The sequence below is a fragment of the Heteronotia binoei genome, chromosome 12, assembly GCF_032191835.1.
Source record: "Heteronotia binoei isolate CCM8104 ecotype False Entrance Well chromosome 12, APGP_CSIRO_Hbin_v1, whole genome shotgun sequence".
Lineage (NCBI taxonomy): Eukaryota > Metazoa > Chordata > Lepidosauria > Squamata > Gekkonidae > Heteronotia > Heteronotia binoei.
The window spans coordinates 15,307,710-15,326,225 of record NC_083234.1 but is presented as its reverse complement, the minus strand read 5'-3'; the positions used below and the strand labels follow the sequence as shown (position 1 = coordinate 15,326,225).

Genomic DNA, 18,516 nt, shown 5'->3' with positions numbered 1-18,516 from the left:
GCTATGGCTGACCCAAGGCCATTCCAGCAGGTGCAAGTGGAGGAGTGGGGAATCAAACCCAGTTCTCCCAGATAAGAGTCCGCACACTTAACCACTACACCAAACTGGATCTCCTAAATCAGTGTGCTCTGGGGTCATCCTTCCTGAGCTAAGACAAAAAATGTGTGAACTAGAGACTAAAAATCTGTGAGCTAGCTCACACTAACTCAGCTTAGAGGGAACACTGGCTCAGAGACTCCTTTGGGTAGTAAATGGTGGGATATAAACCCAATCTCTTCTTCTTCTACTACATGTAGGCCCACACACAGGTGAAACAGAAAGCCAGCCATGCATATTTACGGAAACCAATTTCCATTATCTGTCTACACATTTTAAATCCATCCTACTTTCAGGTTGGTATACGAGGGTCTCCTCCCCTTCTGTTTCATCCTCACAACAACCCTGAATACAACTTTGTTGGTCTTAAAGATGCCACGGGCTGAAGTGAGATTGGCTCAATGTCACCTGGTGAACAGCAGTCCAAACTTATGCCTGAAGAAGGATTCTGTGCAGCACAAAAACTTCTGATTCATCTGACATTATCTGTTCCAATACAGAGGAAACGTAAACCAGCTGAAACTTCATGATCCTAGTGGCACAAAGGGTGGCAAATTTAAAACCTGCATCAAAGAAGTTCTAATATTAAAAAGCAGAACAGTGATGATATTGATGATGATATTGGATTTGTATCCCGCCCTCCACTCTGATGAGTCTCAGAGCGGCTCACAATCTCCTTTCCCTTCCTCCCCCACAACAGACACCCTGTGAGGTAGATGAAGATATTGGATTTATATCCCGCCCTCCACTCTGAAGAGTCTCAGAGCGGCTCACAATCTCTCCTTTATCTTCCTCCCCCACTACAGACACCCTGTGAGGTAGATGAAGATACTGGATTTATATCCCGCCCTCCACTCCGAAGAGTCTCAGAGCAGCTCACAATCTCCTTTCCCTTCCTCCCCCACAACAGACACCCTGTGAGGTAGATGAAGATATTGGATTTAGGTATATCCCGCCCTCCACTCTGAAGAGTCTCAGAGCGGCTCACAATCTCTCCTTTATCTTCCTCCCCCACTACAGACACCCTGTGAGGTAGATGAAGATACTGGATTTATATCCCGCCCTCCACTCCGAAGAGTCTCAGAGCGGCTCACAATCTCCTTTCCCTTCCTCCCCCACAACAGACACCCTGTGAGGTAGATGAAGATATTGGATTTATATCCCGCCCTCCACTCTGAAGAGTCTCAGAGCGGCTCACAATCTCTCCTTTATCTTCCTCCCCCACTACAGACACCCTGTGAGGTAGATGAAGATACTGGATTTATATCCCGCCCTCCACTCCGAAGAGTCTCAGAGCGGCTCACAATCTCCTTTCCCTTCCTCCCCCACAACAGACACCCTGTGAGATAGATGAAGATATTGGATTTATATCCCGCCCTCCACTCTGAAGAGTCTCAGAGCGGCTCACAATCTCTCCTTTATCTTCCTCCCCCACTACAGACACCCTGTGAGGTAGATGAAGATACTGGATTTATATCCCGCCCTCCACTCCGAAGAGTCTCAGAGCGGCTCACAATCTCCTTTACCTTCCTCCCCCACAACAGACACCCTGTGAGATAGATGAAGATATTGGATTTATATCCCACCCTCCACTCTGAAGAGTCTCAGAGCGGCTCACAATCTCTCCTTTATCTTCCTCCCCCACTACAGACACCCTGTGAGGTAGATGAAGATACTGGATTTATATCCCGCCCTCCATTCCGAAGAGTCTCAGAGCGGCTCACAATCCCCTCTACCTTCCTCCCCCACAACAGACACCCTGTGAGGTAGATGAAGATATTGGATTTATATCCCGCCCTCCACTCCAAAGAGTCTCAGAGCGGCTCACAATCTCCTTTACCTTCCTCCCCCACAACAGACACCCTGTGAGGTGGGTGGGGCTGGAGAGGGCTCTCCCATCAGCTGCCCTTTCAAGGACAGCCTCTGCCAGATCTATGGCTGACCCAAGGCCATTCCAGCAGGTGCAAGTGGAGGAGTGGGGAATCAAACCCGGTTCTCCCAGATAAGAGTCCACACACTTAACAGTAGAGCCTTACAATCTTTTAAGATATTCCAATACTCTCTAAGGGTGGTGTTTTCTTTTTTTCCCCCAACTGGGACCAACAGTTCACAACAGGAAATGAAGATAAAACTAAAAAGCCTCTGAATAAACTGGGATAAACTTTTGGAAAATCGTGTCTCTGTACACATTTTGGGGGGGGGGGGAAAGCCCTCCTATCTGTCACTTTTAAAAGCAATTGGGAGTTGATGCTTGCCCTCAGTCAGAAAGCCAGTTTGGTGTAGTGGTTAAGTACGTGGACTCTTATTTGGGAGAACCGGGTTTCATTCCCCACTCCTCCACTTGCAGCTGCTGGAATGGCCTTGGGTCAGCCATAGCTCTGGCAGGAGTTGTCCTTGAAAAGGCAGCTTCTGAGAGAGCTCTCAGCCCCACCCAACTCACAGGGTGTCTGTTGTGGGGGAGGAAGATAAAAGAGATCGTGAGCGGCTCCGAGACTCTAAGATTCAGAGTGGAGGGTGGGATATAAATCCAATATCATCATCTTCTTCTATTACAAACCAATCGGTCCAGATTCCTGGAAGGATATGCTACATTATAACAGGAGTTGATTTGGATGACAATACGGAGAGGTTCCAGGTTTTTAGTTATATGTACTGGTTTGCCCTTTCCCCCCATAATTGCTGGTTTTGAAGTAAAGCACTAGGAATCAGGAAGCTTTAAAAAAAAAAACATAAAGCAACATGGAAACATTCCACTTTTGAAAGCTACAGCCTTCCTGACCGAGGGAAACCATCATCGCCAGGGCCATCGCTCTAATACCACATGGCCTTAATTTGGAGGACAAGATATAATTTTTATCTAATCTTCCTATTCCACTCTAGCTTGGGTCGCTCTCCTGATAATCCGTCCTCTGTGTTCCAAAACCTGGCCCCTGGAACAACGCTGAAACACCAGCTCCTGATGCGGAAGACATGAGCCAAAAATGTCCTGCTAAGATGGTGCTGCATAGTGGTTAGAGTGTTAGGACTGGGATCTGGGAGACCCCGGTTCGAATCCTCCTCTGCCGCGGAAGCTCACTGGGTGACCTCACAGGGCTGTCATGAAGATAAAATGGAAGAAGACGACTGCAGATTTATGCCCCAACCCTTCTCTCTGAACCAGAGACTCAGAGCGGCTTACAATCTCCTATATCTTCTCCCCCCACAACAGACACCCTGTAAGGTGGGTGGGGCTGAGAGGGCTCTCACAGCAGCTGCCCTTTCAAGGATGACTCCTGTGATAGCTATGGCTGACCCAAGGCCATTCCAGCAGCTGCAAGTGGAGGAGTGGGGAATCAAACCCGGATCTCCCAGATAAGAGTCCGCACACTTAACCACTACACCAAACTGGAGAACACCAATGAGGAGAACAACAGAATGCACTTTAGGTTCCCACTGGGGACAAAACCCATGTATGAATAAAATAATGTGTAATAATGAAGGATTTTAACACTCTCCATACTATTTACACATTTACATATTGAGCTGGATCCAGGCTGTTATCCATCAGTGGAAGAGAACTTCCCTTCCTCCTCTCTCCCCCACTTATCTTCACAGAAAAAGCTAGCTCCTGGGGGGAGGGGACCCCCAAGGAACAATAGAATGGGAGTCTGCGGAGGGAAGGGAAAATAGGTGGCTCCAACAGCCTGGATCCGACCCACCATCCATCTCTCTGTTTGCTAACCCCCCAGGTTTCAGAGAGGCGAGGAAACTAGTCTGACCAGGGGAAACAAGGAAACACCTCCCTTGGAAGTCTGCTCTGCACCTTCAGAACCATCCCAATGTTGCCCCTCCAATAAGGAGTCTCCCCACACCAAGAGTGCTTTCACACTGTGGCAGTGGAATTTTGCCGTTTTCCACAGTAAAATCCGTTTGCAAAGTGCACCGAAAGTGGATTGAAAGTGCGTTATTTAACGCATGTGAAAGCACCCCAGGTCTGGCCTGGCATTAGCTTTGTGAAGCCAAAAGAATCACTGTTGCAGCAGGTCTAACAATTAACACTGTCGCACCTCTGGTGCTGTGATTTTTAACAAGAACTTCTGCTGCGAAAAGAAAAGTCAACACGTTGCAAAACTGGGCACTAAACACCGGCACCGCAGCTTCGTTTGTCTGGTAGCATCCAAGTGCTTTAATTAATTCTTCCAGCAATGGGAGGTACGGTTCCGTCAGGGTGGTGCCATTAATTTTCCAAACAGCTGAATTCAAGTCCAGTAACACATTCAAGAGCAACAAGATATTCAGAGTACAAGTTTTCGAGAGTCGGCGCTCCCTTCACCGTATGTTTCAAAATTATTTCGGAGACCACAAGGACTAGAAGCTCGCTTTTGATAAGCTAGGGTTCTCACAATTCCTAAAAAAAAAAAAGGTACCAAGAAACCAACCTGAAGCTGGTCGACGCAACCTCCAGGCCTCCGTTGCTAAAAGAGTGTGCCCATTAGGGGGAGGGACAGTGGCTCAGTGGTAGAGCATCTGCTTGGGAAGCAGAAGGTCCCAGGTTCAATCCCTGGCATGTCCAAAAAAGGGTCCAGGCAAATAGGTGTGAAAAACCTCAGCTTGAGACCCTGGAGAGCCGCTGCCAGTCTGAGAAGACAATACTGACTTTGATGGACCAAAGGTCTGATTCAGTATAAGGCAGCTTCATATGTTCATTAGGAGGAAAGCTGCCAGCTTCTGGTTGGGAAATACCCGGAGATTTTGGGAGTGGAGGCTGAGGAGGGGAGGGTTTTGAGGAGGGGAGGGACTTCAAGTGGGGTAGAATGCCACAGAATCCACGTTCCCAAGCAGGCATTTTCTGCAGGTGAATCGATCTCTCGTCACATGAAGATCAGTTGTAACAGGGGGGACATCTCCAGCCACCGCCTGAAGGGTGACAACTGCAGGCACCCTGGAGCACCTAGGACCATCGGGGTCAGCCACAGGCCCGTAGCTACAGTGGGCCTGGGAGAGGCCAGGCCCATCCTTTCAACCCCTCCCCCCTCCAAATACATGGCCCTTCCATTGGAGGGCCCCCAATCTGTCCCCGATGCTCATTGCCGCTATGAACAAGTAGTAGCATTGCTGCAGGGCTTTTCGCTTTTTTCTCTCCCCTTCCCTAACACAGTGTGCAGAGCAAAAGGGGGAGGGGGAAGAGTCGAGAGGTCTCTGTCTCTCTGAGAGTGGGGCACATAAGAAAGGGGTGCGGAGACCAGAGCTGCTGTGACAGCCGAGACAAAGGGGGGAGGGGTTAGCTTGCAGAACTCAAGGCAGCTTACAGTGCCGAGAAACCTGGGCTGCCAAACTGGGTGGCCCTCCAGCCCCTTCCCCCAAACAACAAATCCTGCTATGGGCCCCACCAAACACGAAATCCTGGCTACGACCCTGGCCGGCCACCACAAGAGGCAACTCCAGGCCATGCCCACGGTCCCAGGCGGCAACCTGCACTGACCCTGCTCCTTCCTTCACCCCTCCATCAGGAGGCAAGGCCCTTACCCAGGGACATTTTTGGCCCCCAGGCCAATCTACCCCATTAGAAGGCATGTGAAGGCAGGGTGAATGGGAATACCTTCCCTGCAATTGTGTGTATGGGGTGGGGGGTGGGGGGCGGGGAGCGGTGGCTTCCCCACTGGGAGGGGGCAGAGTGGCGAAATCGTTCACCGAGGGTGCCAAAAATCCTTGAGCCAGCCCTGATGGAGCTGGGATTCAAACAGGGTTGGCTGCTCTGGGTTGGGAAATCCCAGGAGATTTGGGATGGGGGGGTGGAGCTTGGAGAGGGCGGAGTTTGGGGAGGGGAGGGATCTCAGCAGGAAATGATGCCACTGAGTCTGCCCTTCAAGGCAGCCATTTTCTCCAGGGGAACTGATCCTGGTTGTCTGGAGATCAATTGTGATAGCCGGAGATCACCAGGTGCCATCTGGAAGTTGGCTGCCCTAGGTACAAAACCAGGTCTTGATGCGAAGCCTGCGATACAGGCTAAGACCCAGAGGTGGGAGGCAGTGAACCATGAGCCTGTTCATAACTAGGGGAACAAGGGAAGTCAAGCAGCACCTTAACAGCCAATGAGAGGGACGGTGGCTCAGTGGTAGAGCATCTGCTTGGGAAGCAGAAGGTCCCAGGTTCAATCCCCGGCATCTCCAAAAAAGGGTCCAGGCAAGTAGGTGTGAAAAACCTCAGCTTGAGACCCCGGAGAGCCGCTGCCAGTCTGAGAAGGCAATACTGACTTTGATGGACCAAAGGTCTGATTCAGTATAAGGCAGCTTCATACGTTCATATGTTCATGAGATGTCCTGAATATAAGCATCCGAGGATGCCTCTGTCAGACACAAGTAGGAAAGCATTCACTACAATAAAAAGGTAAAGGTAGTCCCCTGTGCAAGCACCAGTCGTTTCTGACTCTGGGGTGACGTCACATCCCGATGTTTTCATGGCAGACTTTTTACGGGGTGTTTTGCCATTGGCTTCCCCAGTCATCTACACTTCGCCCCCCAGCAAGCTGGCTACTCATTTTACCAACCTCAGAAGGATGGAAGGCTGAGTCAGCCTCGAGACGGCTACCGGAACCCAGCTTCCGCCGGGATCGAACTCAGCTCATGAGCAGAGAGTTTGGACTGCAGCACTGCAGCTTTACCATTCTGCGCCACGGGGCTCTTCTTCTTCACTACAGAAATCTATACACGTTTTTCACTCGTAGCCTAACCTCCCTCAGACGGCTGTTGTAAAGATAAACGGAAGGGGGAAGAATGTTGGTGTAAGCTACTTTGGGCTTCCATTTGGGAAAAGTTTGGGGTATGCATGCTCAGATAAAATCCTACTCAACGCTATTCAGTGGAGCTACCTCCAAGAAAGCGGTCTTTGGATTCCATTGCATGATCACATGCCGGCCACCACAAGAATCTGTCTTATAACTGAATCAGACTGCTGGGTTCATCAAGGTCCCAGTACTCAGGCTGGTCTCGGGCAGGTCTTTCACATCACCTACCGGTTGGTCCTTTTTAACTGGAGGTGACAGGGATTGAACCTGCAACCGTCTGCATGCAAAGCTGAGGCTCTACCACTGAGCCACGGCGCCTTCCCAAGTCATACAGCGCCCATTCGCTTTAAACAGTTCTCATTCTATGAATGGGTTTTCTCTTGTTCCAAGTGAAATCTGAAGCAAACCAACATGCGTGCTTGAAATAAATAAATGGAGGGAACAAAAACATAACAACAGGGGATGAGGCAGGGTAACAATGACTAAGACGACTGGCGCCGGCTTCCAATGCAAGTGAATTTCCCCTGAAATACAACACTACCGATATGGAGGCAGAAATTCCCCCTAACACAGGGGTGGCTCTCTCACGCATGTTATTTGGCTCTTGAAGCCCCCACGACCCTGTCAGCCAGCTGGGAGAAGGGATTTGTCTCTTTAAACCACTTCTCCAAGCCAAGCTAGCCAGTGGCTTGGATAATGCAATTAAAGTTAAAGTTGCTTTCTTTCAACCTCTCCTTCACCCACCTAATTTCCTTCCTTCCTTCCCTTCTGTCCTACAGCTCTCAAAGATCTGATGTTTCTTCTTTGTAGCTCTTATGTTAAGCAAGTTGGGCCACCCCTGCCCTAACAAGACACCATTAAAAGGATCTATTATTGTTTTAATGGTTTTACTATATTGTTATTTATGGCTTTAATTTGTAAGTATTCATTGGTGTTTAAATCATGTTGTTCTCCACCCCAAGCCCGCTTGTGAGAAAGGGCGGAATACAAGCCAGCTAAAATATTTTTTAAAAAAAAAATAAAATCTTGCAGAAACAATCTGAAGACACTATTGCAGATTTTAGTTACAGTATTTTCAGCAAGCTCTGATTTCTGCAGAGCAATTTATAAGTGACTGGCTTTTTTCAAGCAGTGCAAGTATACAGCCTTGGATCAACACTCAAAATAAAAGGGGTTTGATTCCCCACACCTCCACTTGCAGCTGCTGGAATGGCCTTGGGTTAGCCATAGCTCTCTTATCTGGGAGAACCGGGTTTGATTCCCCACTCCTCCACTTGCAGCTGCTGGAATGGCCTTGGGTCAGCCATAGCTCTCGCAGAGCTGTCCTTGAAAGGGCAGCTGCTGGGAGAGCCCTCTCCAGCCCCACGCACCTCACAGGGTGTCTGTTGTGGGGGAGGAAGGTAAAGGAGATTGTGAGCCGCTCTGAGATTTAGAGTGAAGGGTGGGGTATAAATCCATTATCATCATCATCATCTATGCTGGCTGGAGAGTTTTGAGTTGCAGGAACTCTTTGTTGCAGGAACTTGGGGTGTGATCACACACACTAAATAATGCACTTTCAATTCACTTCCAATGCACTTTTCCAACTGAATTTTACTCTGCAAACTGGCAAAAAAAATCCAGTCAGAAAGTGCACAGAAAGTGGATTGAAAGCGCATTATTTAGTGTGTGTGATCACAGCCATAGATTCAGGCGGGTAGCTATGTTGGTCTGAAGCAGGGATGGCCAAACTGCAGCTCGGGAGCCACATGTGACTCTTTCATACATATTGTGTGGCTCTCTAAGCCCCCTCAGAAGGCCCTCGGTCAAGCCAGCCAGTGGCTTGGAGAATGCATTTAAAGTCAAAGTTGCTTTCTTCCCACCTCTCCCTCCCCCCCTCTCTTCCTTCCTTCCTTCCTTCCTTCCCTCCCTGCTCTCAAACATGTGACATTCATGTCTTGCAGCTCTCAAACATATGACGTTTATTCGATGTGGCTTTTACGTTAAGCAAGTTTGGCCATCCCTGGTCTGAAGCAACAAGACAACATCAAAGTCCAGTGGCTCCTTTAAGGCCAACAAAGAAGCGAAGAAGTGTGCATGCACATGAAAGTTTATATCCAAAATTAAACTTTGTTGGTATCCAAGGTGCCACTGGACTCAAACTTTGTTCTGTTGCAGGCACAGCTGGATCTGAGTCCAGTAGCTCCTTAGAGACCAACTAGAGTTTCAGCATATAAGCTTTCCAAGAGTCACAACTCCCTTCAGACTCAACCGAAATGTAGATCTGAGTCCTTTTATCCTAGGCAGAAAGTGGGAGTATCTATGTTTCTACAGCTAGTTTGGTGCAGTGGTTAAGTGTGTGGACTCTTATCTGGGAGAACCAGGTTTGATTCCCCACTCCTCCACTTGCACCTGCTGGAATGGCCTTGGGTCAACCATAGCTCTGGCAGAGGTTGTCCTTGACAGGGCAGCTGCTGTGAGAGCCCTCTCAGCTCCACCCACCTCACAGGGTGTCTGTTGTAGGTGGAGAAGATATGGGAGATTGTAAGCCGCTCTGAGTCTCTGATTCAGAGAGAACGGCAGGGTATAAACCTGCAATTCTTCTTCTTCTTTCTATACTGTGCCTGGCTCTCCAAAGCTCATACGCTGAAAATGCTGTTGGTCTCTAATGTGCTACTGGACTTCATATGAAGCTGCCTTATACTGAATCAGACCCTTGGTCCATTAAAGTCAGTATTGTCTACTCAGACTAGCAGCAGCTCTCCAAGGTCTCAAGCTGTGGTTTTTCACACCTACTTGCCTGGACCCTTTTTAGTTGGAGATGCCGGGGATTGAACCTGGGACCTTCTGCTTACCAAGCAGATGCTCTACCACTGAGCCACTGTCCCTATCCCAGTTAGACTTCAGTCCTGCGCAGCTGCCATCTGAAAAGATCTTTACAAGAGTCAAGAATCAACATAGAGATCAGTCCAGCAACAGCCTCTTCTACAGACATCGGATACAGACCACTGGTATGATCATGACAATGTTTCCCGGATCTACAATACTCACAGAAACACAATTCAGAATCAACAGGCCCACGTATTAAAAAGATGGCACCTTTAAGACCAACAAAGTTGCCCTGACCTAAATAGCCCAGGCAAGCCCAATCTCGACAGATCTCGGAAGCTCAGCAGGGTGGACTCTGGCAAGTACTTGGATGGGAGGCCTCCAAGGAATACCAGAGCTGGGAGGCAGAGGCGGGCTTTATTCAGCCACCTCTCTGAATATCCTCCATATCCCCAGTAGGGGTTTGTCACCAGAGGTTCCCATGGCTTCCAGGGGCACACTCACATGGGTGCACCAACACATGCACATAAAAATACAAAAGAAAAAGGGGGAAAAATAAAACCAACAAAGTTTAATTCTGGGCATAAGCTTTTGGGTGTATTTGAAGAGGCGTGCATGCAGACAAAAGCTTATGCCCAGAATTATTAAACTTTGTTGGTCTTAAAGGTGTCATCTTTTTTCTATCGATTCAGACTAACACGGCCACCCACCTGAATCTGTAATTAAACAGATGACAAAGTGTAATATTAATGAGAAGAATGTGTGCCCTGCTTCCTGCAATATACACAGCTAATCAAGGCTAACAAATATAAAATAATAACTCTGATGTATCACAACAAAACGTTTACCACCTGTGGATCCCAGAGAATGAGAGAAAAATAATAAACAGAAACTTAACTGATGAACTTACGTTGCAGAAAGGAGATGAAGATCTCTTTAACGCATGCAGACCTGAACATCTTGAAGGTTTCCAACAAAACACTGCATTTACCTATTCTGAAACCCGCTTTAAAACAAACATGCATTTCCCAGAAATGGGCTTGGAAAGAGATGTCCTGAGAAAACCAAGGTAGCCAGCATTTCTGACAAGATTCTCTCCTTGTGGCCTCAGGAGACATTAAAGGAGGCCTCCTTTAGAATGAACTTAGGTCTTAGCTGGACGCAGGCAAGGATACCACAACTCCAACTAAAAGAAATGGCAACCACAGTTTCCCACACATTGGAGGAATTTCCAAGGTATCTCAAGATAATTTGGCCCATAATTCCTTAGCATTTAACTCTCCTTTTGAAAAGTCCCCCCCCCCCCCCGCCACTTCGTTTGACACAGCTTGAGCCATCCAACTCTCTGGTTTGCCTCTAACCCTTCTAAACTTTTTTGGGACCTCCGTTTATAAGTTACCTGGCTGCTGTGGCTTGCAGCTGCACAAGGGGAACACCTTGCAAGGGCAGAGGCACCACCACACCAGCCCAGTCCCATACATTTATTTTGCACCTTGCAGCGTGGGGCAGGGACTCCTTCCCCTCCATGCAAGCGTGGGGCTGGAGGGTGTCTAAGGCCGCATCCTCCTAATGACAAAGCAGGAGAGAGATTGTCTTTCCCAAGGCAGAAGGCACATCAGACAAACCCTCCGGCCTGGCTAACCCGCAGCTCCGCCAGATCAACTTTCACGGGCCAGCAGAAGACACCGTGATCTTCAGCGACTCCGTTTCCCTTTGTCGGGGGTCACCCGACACTCCTTTTGGAAAGATCAATATTTCAGAGCTCCTCTTCCCCCCCCCCACTCCCATCCCGGTGGCCCCTCCCTTTGGAGCTGTGCTCACCTTACCTTTCCCTAGCTGAGCCCAGTGGAATTTAAAGTCTCCGTCCAAACCTAGCGCTTTGTGAGTCCTGAGGGTCAGCTGGTGGCAAAGGGGCAGCCTGTGCCTGACCCAAGATGGCACAGTGCCCTGCCTTTCATTTCCAAGGACCGAGAGCCAGACCAGGAGGGAAGCTTTCCCTCTGACGCCTTAAGACCTTGCTAATAGGAGGAAAAAAAAAAAACACAAACTCATCCGGAGAGGGAACCTGCAGCGACCTGAAATTTAATTTCATCCCAAGGGGGTGACGGCTGAGCTCCCCCCGGAGACCTCCCTTTGGCAGAGATTGATTCTTTTGCAGGCGCCAAAAGGGGCGTGTGCAGCATCTTTCCAGCACCGACTACCACCAGGCCAGCAAAAAAGAAAAGAAAAGAGATCAGTTGGCAGATAAAGAGGGGGAGGGAAGTGATGGGGAGGGGAGCATGGACACACCTTCATCCCCTCGACCCTTCCCCCTCGGGCCTAGATGATGGAAGGAAGGGATCGGGCCTCCCTCTCGTTTCCAGCTTCCTACCACTATGGAACAAAAGGGGGGGGGGGAAGGCACCCCACTGAGCCACGGGTGGGGGGGGGAGGGGGAGGCGAGCTTGTCACCGGGGACCACATGGCCACACAAACACAGCGGGGCTCCAACCGGCCACCGCATGACGCACCAAGAATTCTGGCCAGTTCCCTTTTTCTTTTCTCTTCCTTTTGCTGTTCAAAGGCTGAGAGCGGGGGTGGGGTGGGGGTGTCGGTCTCTTCTTCCCAGCTGGGAAGAAAAAGGAAAAGATTGAGGGTGGGGGGGAGGAAGAGGGAGGAGCGCCCCAGTATCATCTTCCCACCACCCCTGTGTCCAAAAACCCCTGCTTTCACATTCTGCTGCAACAGAAGGGGGTGTCTTGCTGGGGAGGGGGGGGAAAGAGACTGTCACACACACCCCCACACACACACCCCGACTAGAGGGAAAGAGACCCAGGCAGGCATCTCTGCAACATGATGTCACGCCGGCTGCTTTCGCGTTCAGGCTCTTCTCTTCTTCCCCCCCACCCCCTTTCCCAGCAATGGAGCAGAGAAGCCGCCACCCGCCAACATGGACTCCCGGATTGATCCGAGCCGGGGAAACAGTCTGACCGATTCCGCCCTAGCCCTTTATTCCTGCTTTCGCCCTGTCCCCGAGCGGACATTCTACGCTAAAACCAGAGAATCGCACGGAGTTGGTTTCTCCGATTCTCTGATCCTCGCGAAGAACGTCAGCTTGGGGACAGGGCTGGAGCAGGATTAAAGGGCCGGGGCGGAATCGGTCTCCGTCTGGGGGGCAGCTCGGGCTCTCCAGCGGCGCGGCAGCTCTCGCACAGGTCCAACAAACCCCCTCGGCGGCGAAGAGGCCGCTGGAAGGCGTGCGGGCACACATCGAAAGAGGGCCGGCGGACAGACAGACGGACACATGGAGCGGCACAGAGGAAGGGAAGGACCGGCGGCAGCCGAAGGACGAGCCGAGCGCCACTAACCTGCCAGCCATGAGCGACCAGGAGCGCAACAGTGGAGCAGCTGAGAGTTCATTCATTCATTCATGCGGCTGGGTGCGTGGGGGGGAGGAAGGGGAGAAGCGAGGGGGGGTGGGCCAGAGAGGAGCTGGACCACCATCGTCAAGCCCTTCTTCTCCCCCCCACCACCCCCGGGCAGGGAGAGAGAGGAGAGGGGCTTACCCCAGAAAAAAGCCCCCCCTCTCTACAGCGCCGCAAAGCTGCCCAGCGCCGGCCATAGCCGGTGCCCTCCGGAAGTGGCCCCCCAAACCCCCTCCCCAGCCCCAGGACTTCTGTCTGCCTGCCGGAGCCTCCGAGGTCCCCCTGCCTTCCCCCCCTTCTCTCTCTCGCACACACACAGATGCTCTCGCAGCGCATACATGCACGCGCACGCTGGCGCGCATGGAGAGGAGAGGGAGAGAGAGCGAGCCTACTGCTGGCTGCCTGTTTACATAATGTCACCCTTTGGTGCAGTCGCTTGCTTGGCAGCGTTTTTGTTTGGTTTTGTTTGGGGGGGGGGGCTTGGAAAAGTGGGCGATCGGGCTTTAAAGCCGCTCCGCGCGCTGCCGTTTAGAACAGGGGTGGCCAAACTTGTTTCGTGTCAAGAGCCACACCGAATAAACGTCGGATGGTTGATGAGCGGCAAGGCAGGAAGGCAAACAGGAGGAGGGGAGAGACCTTGTCAATTTCACGGGTCACTGACAAACGGGGCAGAGTGGCTTCGAAGGGCTGCAAGCCTAGTTCTCCTGAGCTCTTGGGATGCTGGGTTGTTAAGAGCAGGGGAGCAGCGTTCCAGAGGGCGTTCTTGTCCCGGAACTGATCGACATTGGACGGGACGGCCCAGAAGGGCACCTTCAAAGGGGAGATGGATAGCGTGCTCGCTTTGTACATTTGTAATCCCACACTCCGCATGGCTTGCAGTCTGCTGGCGTCGGCAGTTTGCGGTTTGTGCTGTCCTTTCATCTTGAATTCCTAGTCCTAGAGCGCTGGTGTTCAGTTTTACATCCCTGGTTCTACTGCACTGCTTGTTGTACATCTTCTACCTGCCTGTTGGTGTGGCTGCCAAGCACTGGCTTTCAAGTTTTGCATGGCTAAACCTATTACACTGTTCATCTAATGTCCTCTCTCTCTCTCTCGGCTTGGCTTCGCGAACGAAGATTTAAGAAGGGTGCAATAGTCCACGTCTGCTGCAGGCTCGCTGGTGGCTGACAAGACCAATGCGGGACAGGCAGGTCCGGCCACAATTCTGTCTTCTCTTTCTGCAGTCTGTAATCCCCCTTCAGTCTCAAAGAGAAGGGCAGGCCATAAATATGCTAAATAAATCAACATTTACACAGCGACTCAGTTATACAGCTATGCATTTCTACCAGCAAACATGTTCGTTATGGAAGACAGAGACCTGTCCTCGGGGCTTTTTTGTAGAAAAGACCCAGCAGGAACTCATTTTCCTATCAGGCCAAACCCCTGGTGTTACTATTGTTTTATATAGGACTTTTGATAGGAAAAGCCCAACAGGGACTCATTTGCATATTAGGCCACGCCCCTGACACCAAGCCAGCCAGAACTGCGTTCCTGTGCGTTCCTATTCCAAAAAAGCCCTGGCTGTTCTTAAAAATGCTGAACATCACAGGAGGACCCTCTCATTCTGGTCCCAGTTCAAGGTGCTAGTTTTAACCTCCAAAGCCCCACACAGCTTGGGATCTGCTGGAACGCCTTTCCCAGCTACAACCTACCTGGACACTCAGCTCAACCTCAGGGGCCTTCCTCCGGGTGCCAACTCCTCAAGAAGATCAGAGGGTGGCAACTAGGGAGAGAGCCTTTTTGGTGGCAACCTCCCCACTGCAGGCCAACTGGTGCCAAATCAGCCCTATTTTTTTGGCACCAGGTTAAGACATCCTTCTTTAGAAAGGCCTTTAAAGAACTCCCTGATTACTACAGGGCCCTGCAGTGCTTTTATTTTAAAAAAAAAAACTGGTTTTATTGTCTATGAATTTTTATGTTATCTAATGTAATGAATTCTTAGTGTTTTTATTCATTGTGTTCTATTGCAGGGGTGGCCAACGGTAGCTCTCCAGATGTTTTTTGCTTACAGCTCCCATCAGCCCCAGCCAGCATGGCCAATAGCTGGGGCTGATGGGAGTTGTAGGCAAAAAACATCTGGAGAGCTACCGTTGGCCACCCCTGTTCTATTGTTTCAGATTTGCTGTAATCTGCCCAGAAAACTTTGGCTATGGGCAGTATGGAAATTTAGTAATAGTAATAATACCTATGTGTCACATGTCTCCTGATTAAAAAAAAAAATAAAACCACTGTTAAGACCACTATACAGTTTCACACAATAAAATCCTCCTCGACAATCTACGTTCAGCCTCCTTTTTAAAGTTTATATTAAATGGTGATCCAAATCCAATAGGCAGTACATGGTGCTTGCACAGGGGACCTTTCCTTTCCTTTCTCTACCTTAGAATCATAGAATCACAGAGCTGGAAGGAACCTTCAGGGTCATCTAGTCCAACCCTCTGCACAATGTGCCATTTATTGTGGAATCCGGAGAAACTCACTAGTCTAGCAGTTCTCAAAAGGGATCTCTCAGCCAGCCTACCTCACAGGTCACCTGTTGCGAGGAGACGAAGGGAAGTTGAGCCACTCTGAGACTCCTTACATGCTCAGGGAAATGTTGCTTGCCACTCTGGATGCAGGCAGTAATTCTTCTCCAGGCCAGTTTTGCCAGGGATTCTAGTGAGGGTTTGGGGTTTGTTGGTTTTTTTAACTTTTGGGCATGGAGCAGGTATTACTGAGCTTGTTTGGGGGAGGTATCTGTAAATTTCCTACATTGTGCAGAGAGTTGGACTAGATGACCCTGAAGGTTCCTTCCAACTCTGTGATTCTATGATTCTAAGGTAGAGAAAGGAAAGGTACCCTGTGCAAGCACCAGTCCTTTCCGACTCTGGGGTGACATTGTTTTCACAATGTTTTCATGGCTGGCTTTTTACGAGGTGGTTTGCCATTGCCTTCCCCAGTCATCTACACTTTCCCCCCAGCAAGCTGGGTACTCATTTTACCGACCTCGGAAGGATGGAAGGCTGAGTCAACCTTGAGCCAGCTACCTGAAAACCCAGCTTCCACCAGGGATCGAACTCAGGTCACGAGCAGAGCTTAAGACTGCAGTACTGCAGCTTTAACACACTGTGCCACGGGGCTCTTCCTAAGGTAGAGAAAAGCATGATATAAAAACCAACTCCTCTTCTGTACTTTAGAATGATAAAGAACACTAAAATGCTGCAACAGACAATGCTACAACAGATCTTCAGGGTTTTTAAAAAAATTATTTTGGGGGGAGGTTGCCCATCCATTCCTTGCAAAACAGGTTTTTTAGCATAACTGAAGCGGTTTTTTAAAAACGTTTTGATGTTTGACTTTTTCACCAGGAGGAGCTCAGCGGAAATCTTCAAGCGAGTGTGTACCAATGAAGTTCCAGCTAGAATTTAGAATGTATAACTTTCATTTAACTATTTGGACTTCTGCATTTCTTCCCCAGTGGAGAACCACGGTGGCTTACATTATTAATCTCCTGCAAAATTTTGTACTATAGTAATCAGAAAGTGGAAATGCTTGGAATTATCAAAGAGATTTTTAGTGTCCTGAGTTTTATGAATGTAAGGTAGCCTTAAGAGACGTTTCGATCTTATGTTATATTGGTGTTTGACTGTAATAAGTAAAAAAGAAAAGAAAAGGTAGTCCTCTGTGCAAGCATCAATCATTTCCGACTCTGGGGTGACATTGCATCACAACGTTTTCACGGCAGACTTTTTACGGGGCGGTTTGCCATTGCCTTCCCCAGCCATCTGCCCTTCTCCCCCAGCAAGCTGGATACTCATTTTACCGACCACGGAAGGATGGAAAGCCGAGTCAACCTTGAGCAAGCAACCTGAACCCAGCTTCTGCTGGGATTGAACTCAGGTCGTGAGCAGAGAGCTCGGACTGCAGTACTGCAGCTTTACCACTCTGTGATATGAGGCTGCCTTTATAAGTACTTTATAAGCTGCCTGTAATAAGTACTGACTAATTATTGATCTCCCCTCCTCCTTTTTCCTCATAACCACAACCCTGTAATGTGGGCTAGACTGAGAGGGAATAAGCTCAATGAGCTTCCATGGTAGGCAGAGAGGGAATTTGAACCTGGTACCATAGATCCTAGACACTGTAACCACTGTGCCACACTGCTTCTGACACTCTTTAATTTTCATGCATTAAAGAGCAAGTTTTTGAGCCAATCATGTAAAACAACAGGAAGTATAATAAGTATCTTTTAATGTGCACTATAATTATGATGACAGAGAAATGAGCTGTGTGGCTTATGGGCTGATGAGCTGAGCTGTCAATCCAGACGCCCCCAACTAAAATCTGACCTCTGCCATCAATTCACTAGCTGGTCTTCAAGGTATAAATTCAGTTCCCCTCCCACCAATCTCTCATAATGAGATGATGATTATAACCCGCTTTACAGGGTTGTAATTAGGATCGCCGATGTAATGGGGGCGGAGGCGCTTTGAACACTGTAAAGCGTTCTCTGAAAGGAAATCTCCCTGAAACGGAAACTGGTAGGAACAAAAACACCCTGAATACAATCGTTATCATCACGCAGCGTAGGTAAACCTCTGGCTAATCTAGTAATCTGATGTTACAGGCTGTATCAAGGTGTTGGAAACATTTTAAAAATAAACCGAGCTTGGCTCTTTCCCTGTTTCTATCTGCTCCGCACAATGGAGGCTTAACTGATTGGCGAGTTTAGATACTGACAGTGCAATCTATTGACCTAACCAGTCTTAGGAGGCTCCTAGTCTTAACTTGGATGGCCCGTGGTCAGTAGTTGGATGGGAGATGTCCAAGGGAGTCCAGGTTCGCTACGCAGAGGCAGGCAACGGCAAACCATCTCTGAATATCTCTCGCCTTGAAAACCGTGTGTGCGTGTTTAGAATTTTTTAACCTCTTCCTTCCCCATAGAGAGCTATGGCCTAAATCAGGGGTGTCGAACTCATTTGTTATGAGGGCCAGATCTGACATAAATGAGGCCTTATTGGGCCGGGCCATGTGTGTCATAAAATGCAATGCCAGGTAGTGGAGATATAAACTTTATAAAGGACACAGACAAATACTATTAAAACAAGAGTGCTTAAAACATTCGCACTCTTGCAGTATTTTGTATATTTAACAGTCTCTGATAACTGACACCTTTTGTTCTGATTATTCCATCAAAAACTGGAGACAATGTCTGTAAGATAGCAATCTTGAGTATGCTGTTCAAGTGTTGTTCAGGTGTATATTTGTAAGTTGCAAACCTACTTCTGATTTGCTTGCAGGCCTGATAGAACCCCTCCAGGGGCCTGATCTGGCCCCTGGGCAACATGTTTGACACCCCAGGCTTAAACCTTAATTAGGGTTGCCAGCTTTGGGCTAGGAGATACCTGAAGATTTTGGGGGCGAAGC

The 18,516-nt window shown here is 49.1% G+C and overlaps 1 protein-coding gene across 11 annotated transcripts in view; it reads right to left on the bottom strand.

Moving 5' to 3' along the window:
• The window catches only part of GRAMD1B (GRAM domain containing 1B), a 339,519-nt gene that overhangs the window by 83,477 nt on the left and 237,526 nt on the right, over positions 1-18,516 (bottom strand). The window contains exon 1 of one of the 11 annotated variants that reach the window (XM_060251476.1): positions 13,015-13,036. The exons of the other annotated variants lie outside the window; for them this stretch is intronic. Within the exon in view, the coding sequence (XP_060107459.1) occupies positions 13,015-13,025 (11 nt within the window). The 5' untranslated portion in view covers positions 13,026-13,036. Of the gene's footprint in view, positions 1-13,014; positions 13,037-18,516 lie in introns of those variants that run through there. 11 annotated transcript variants of the gene reach the window in all.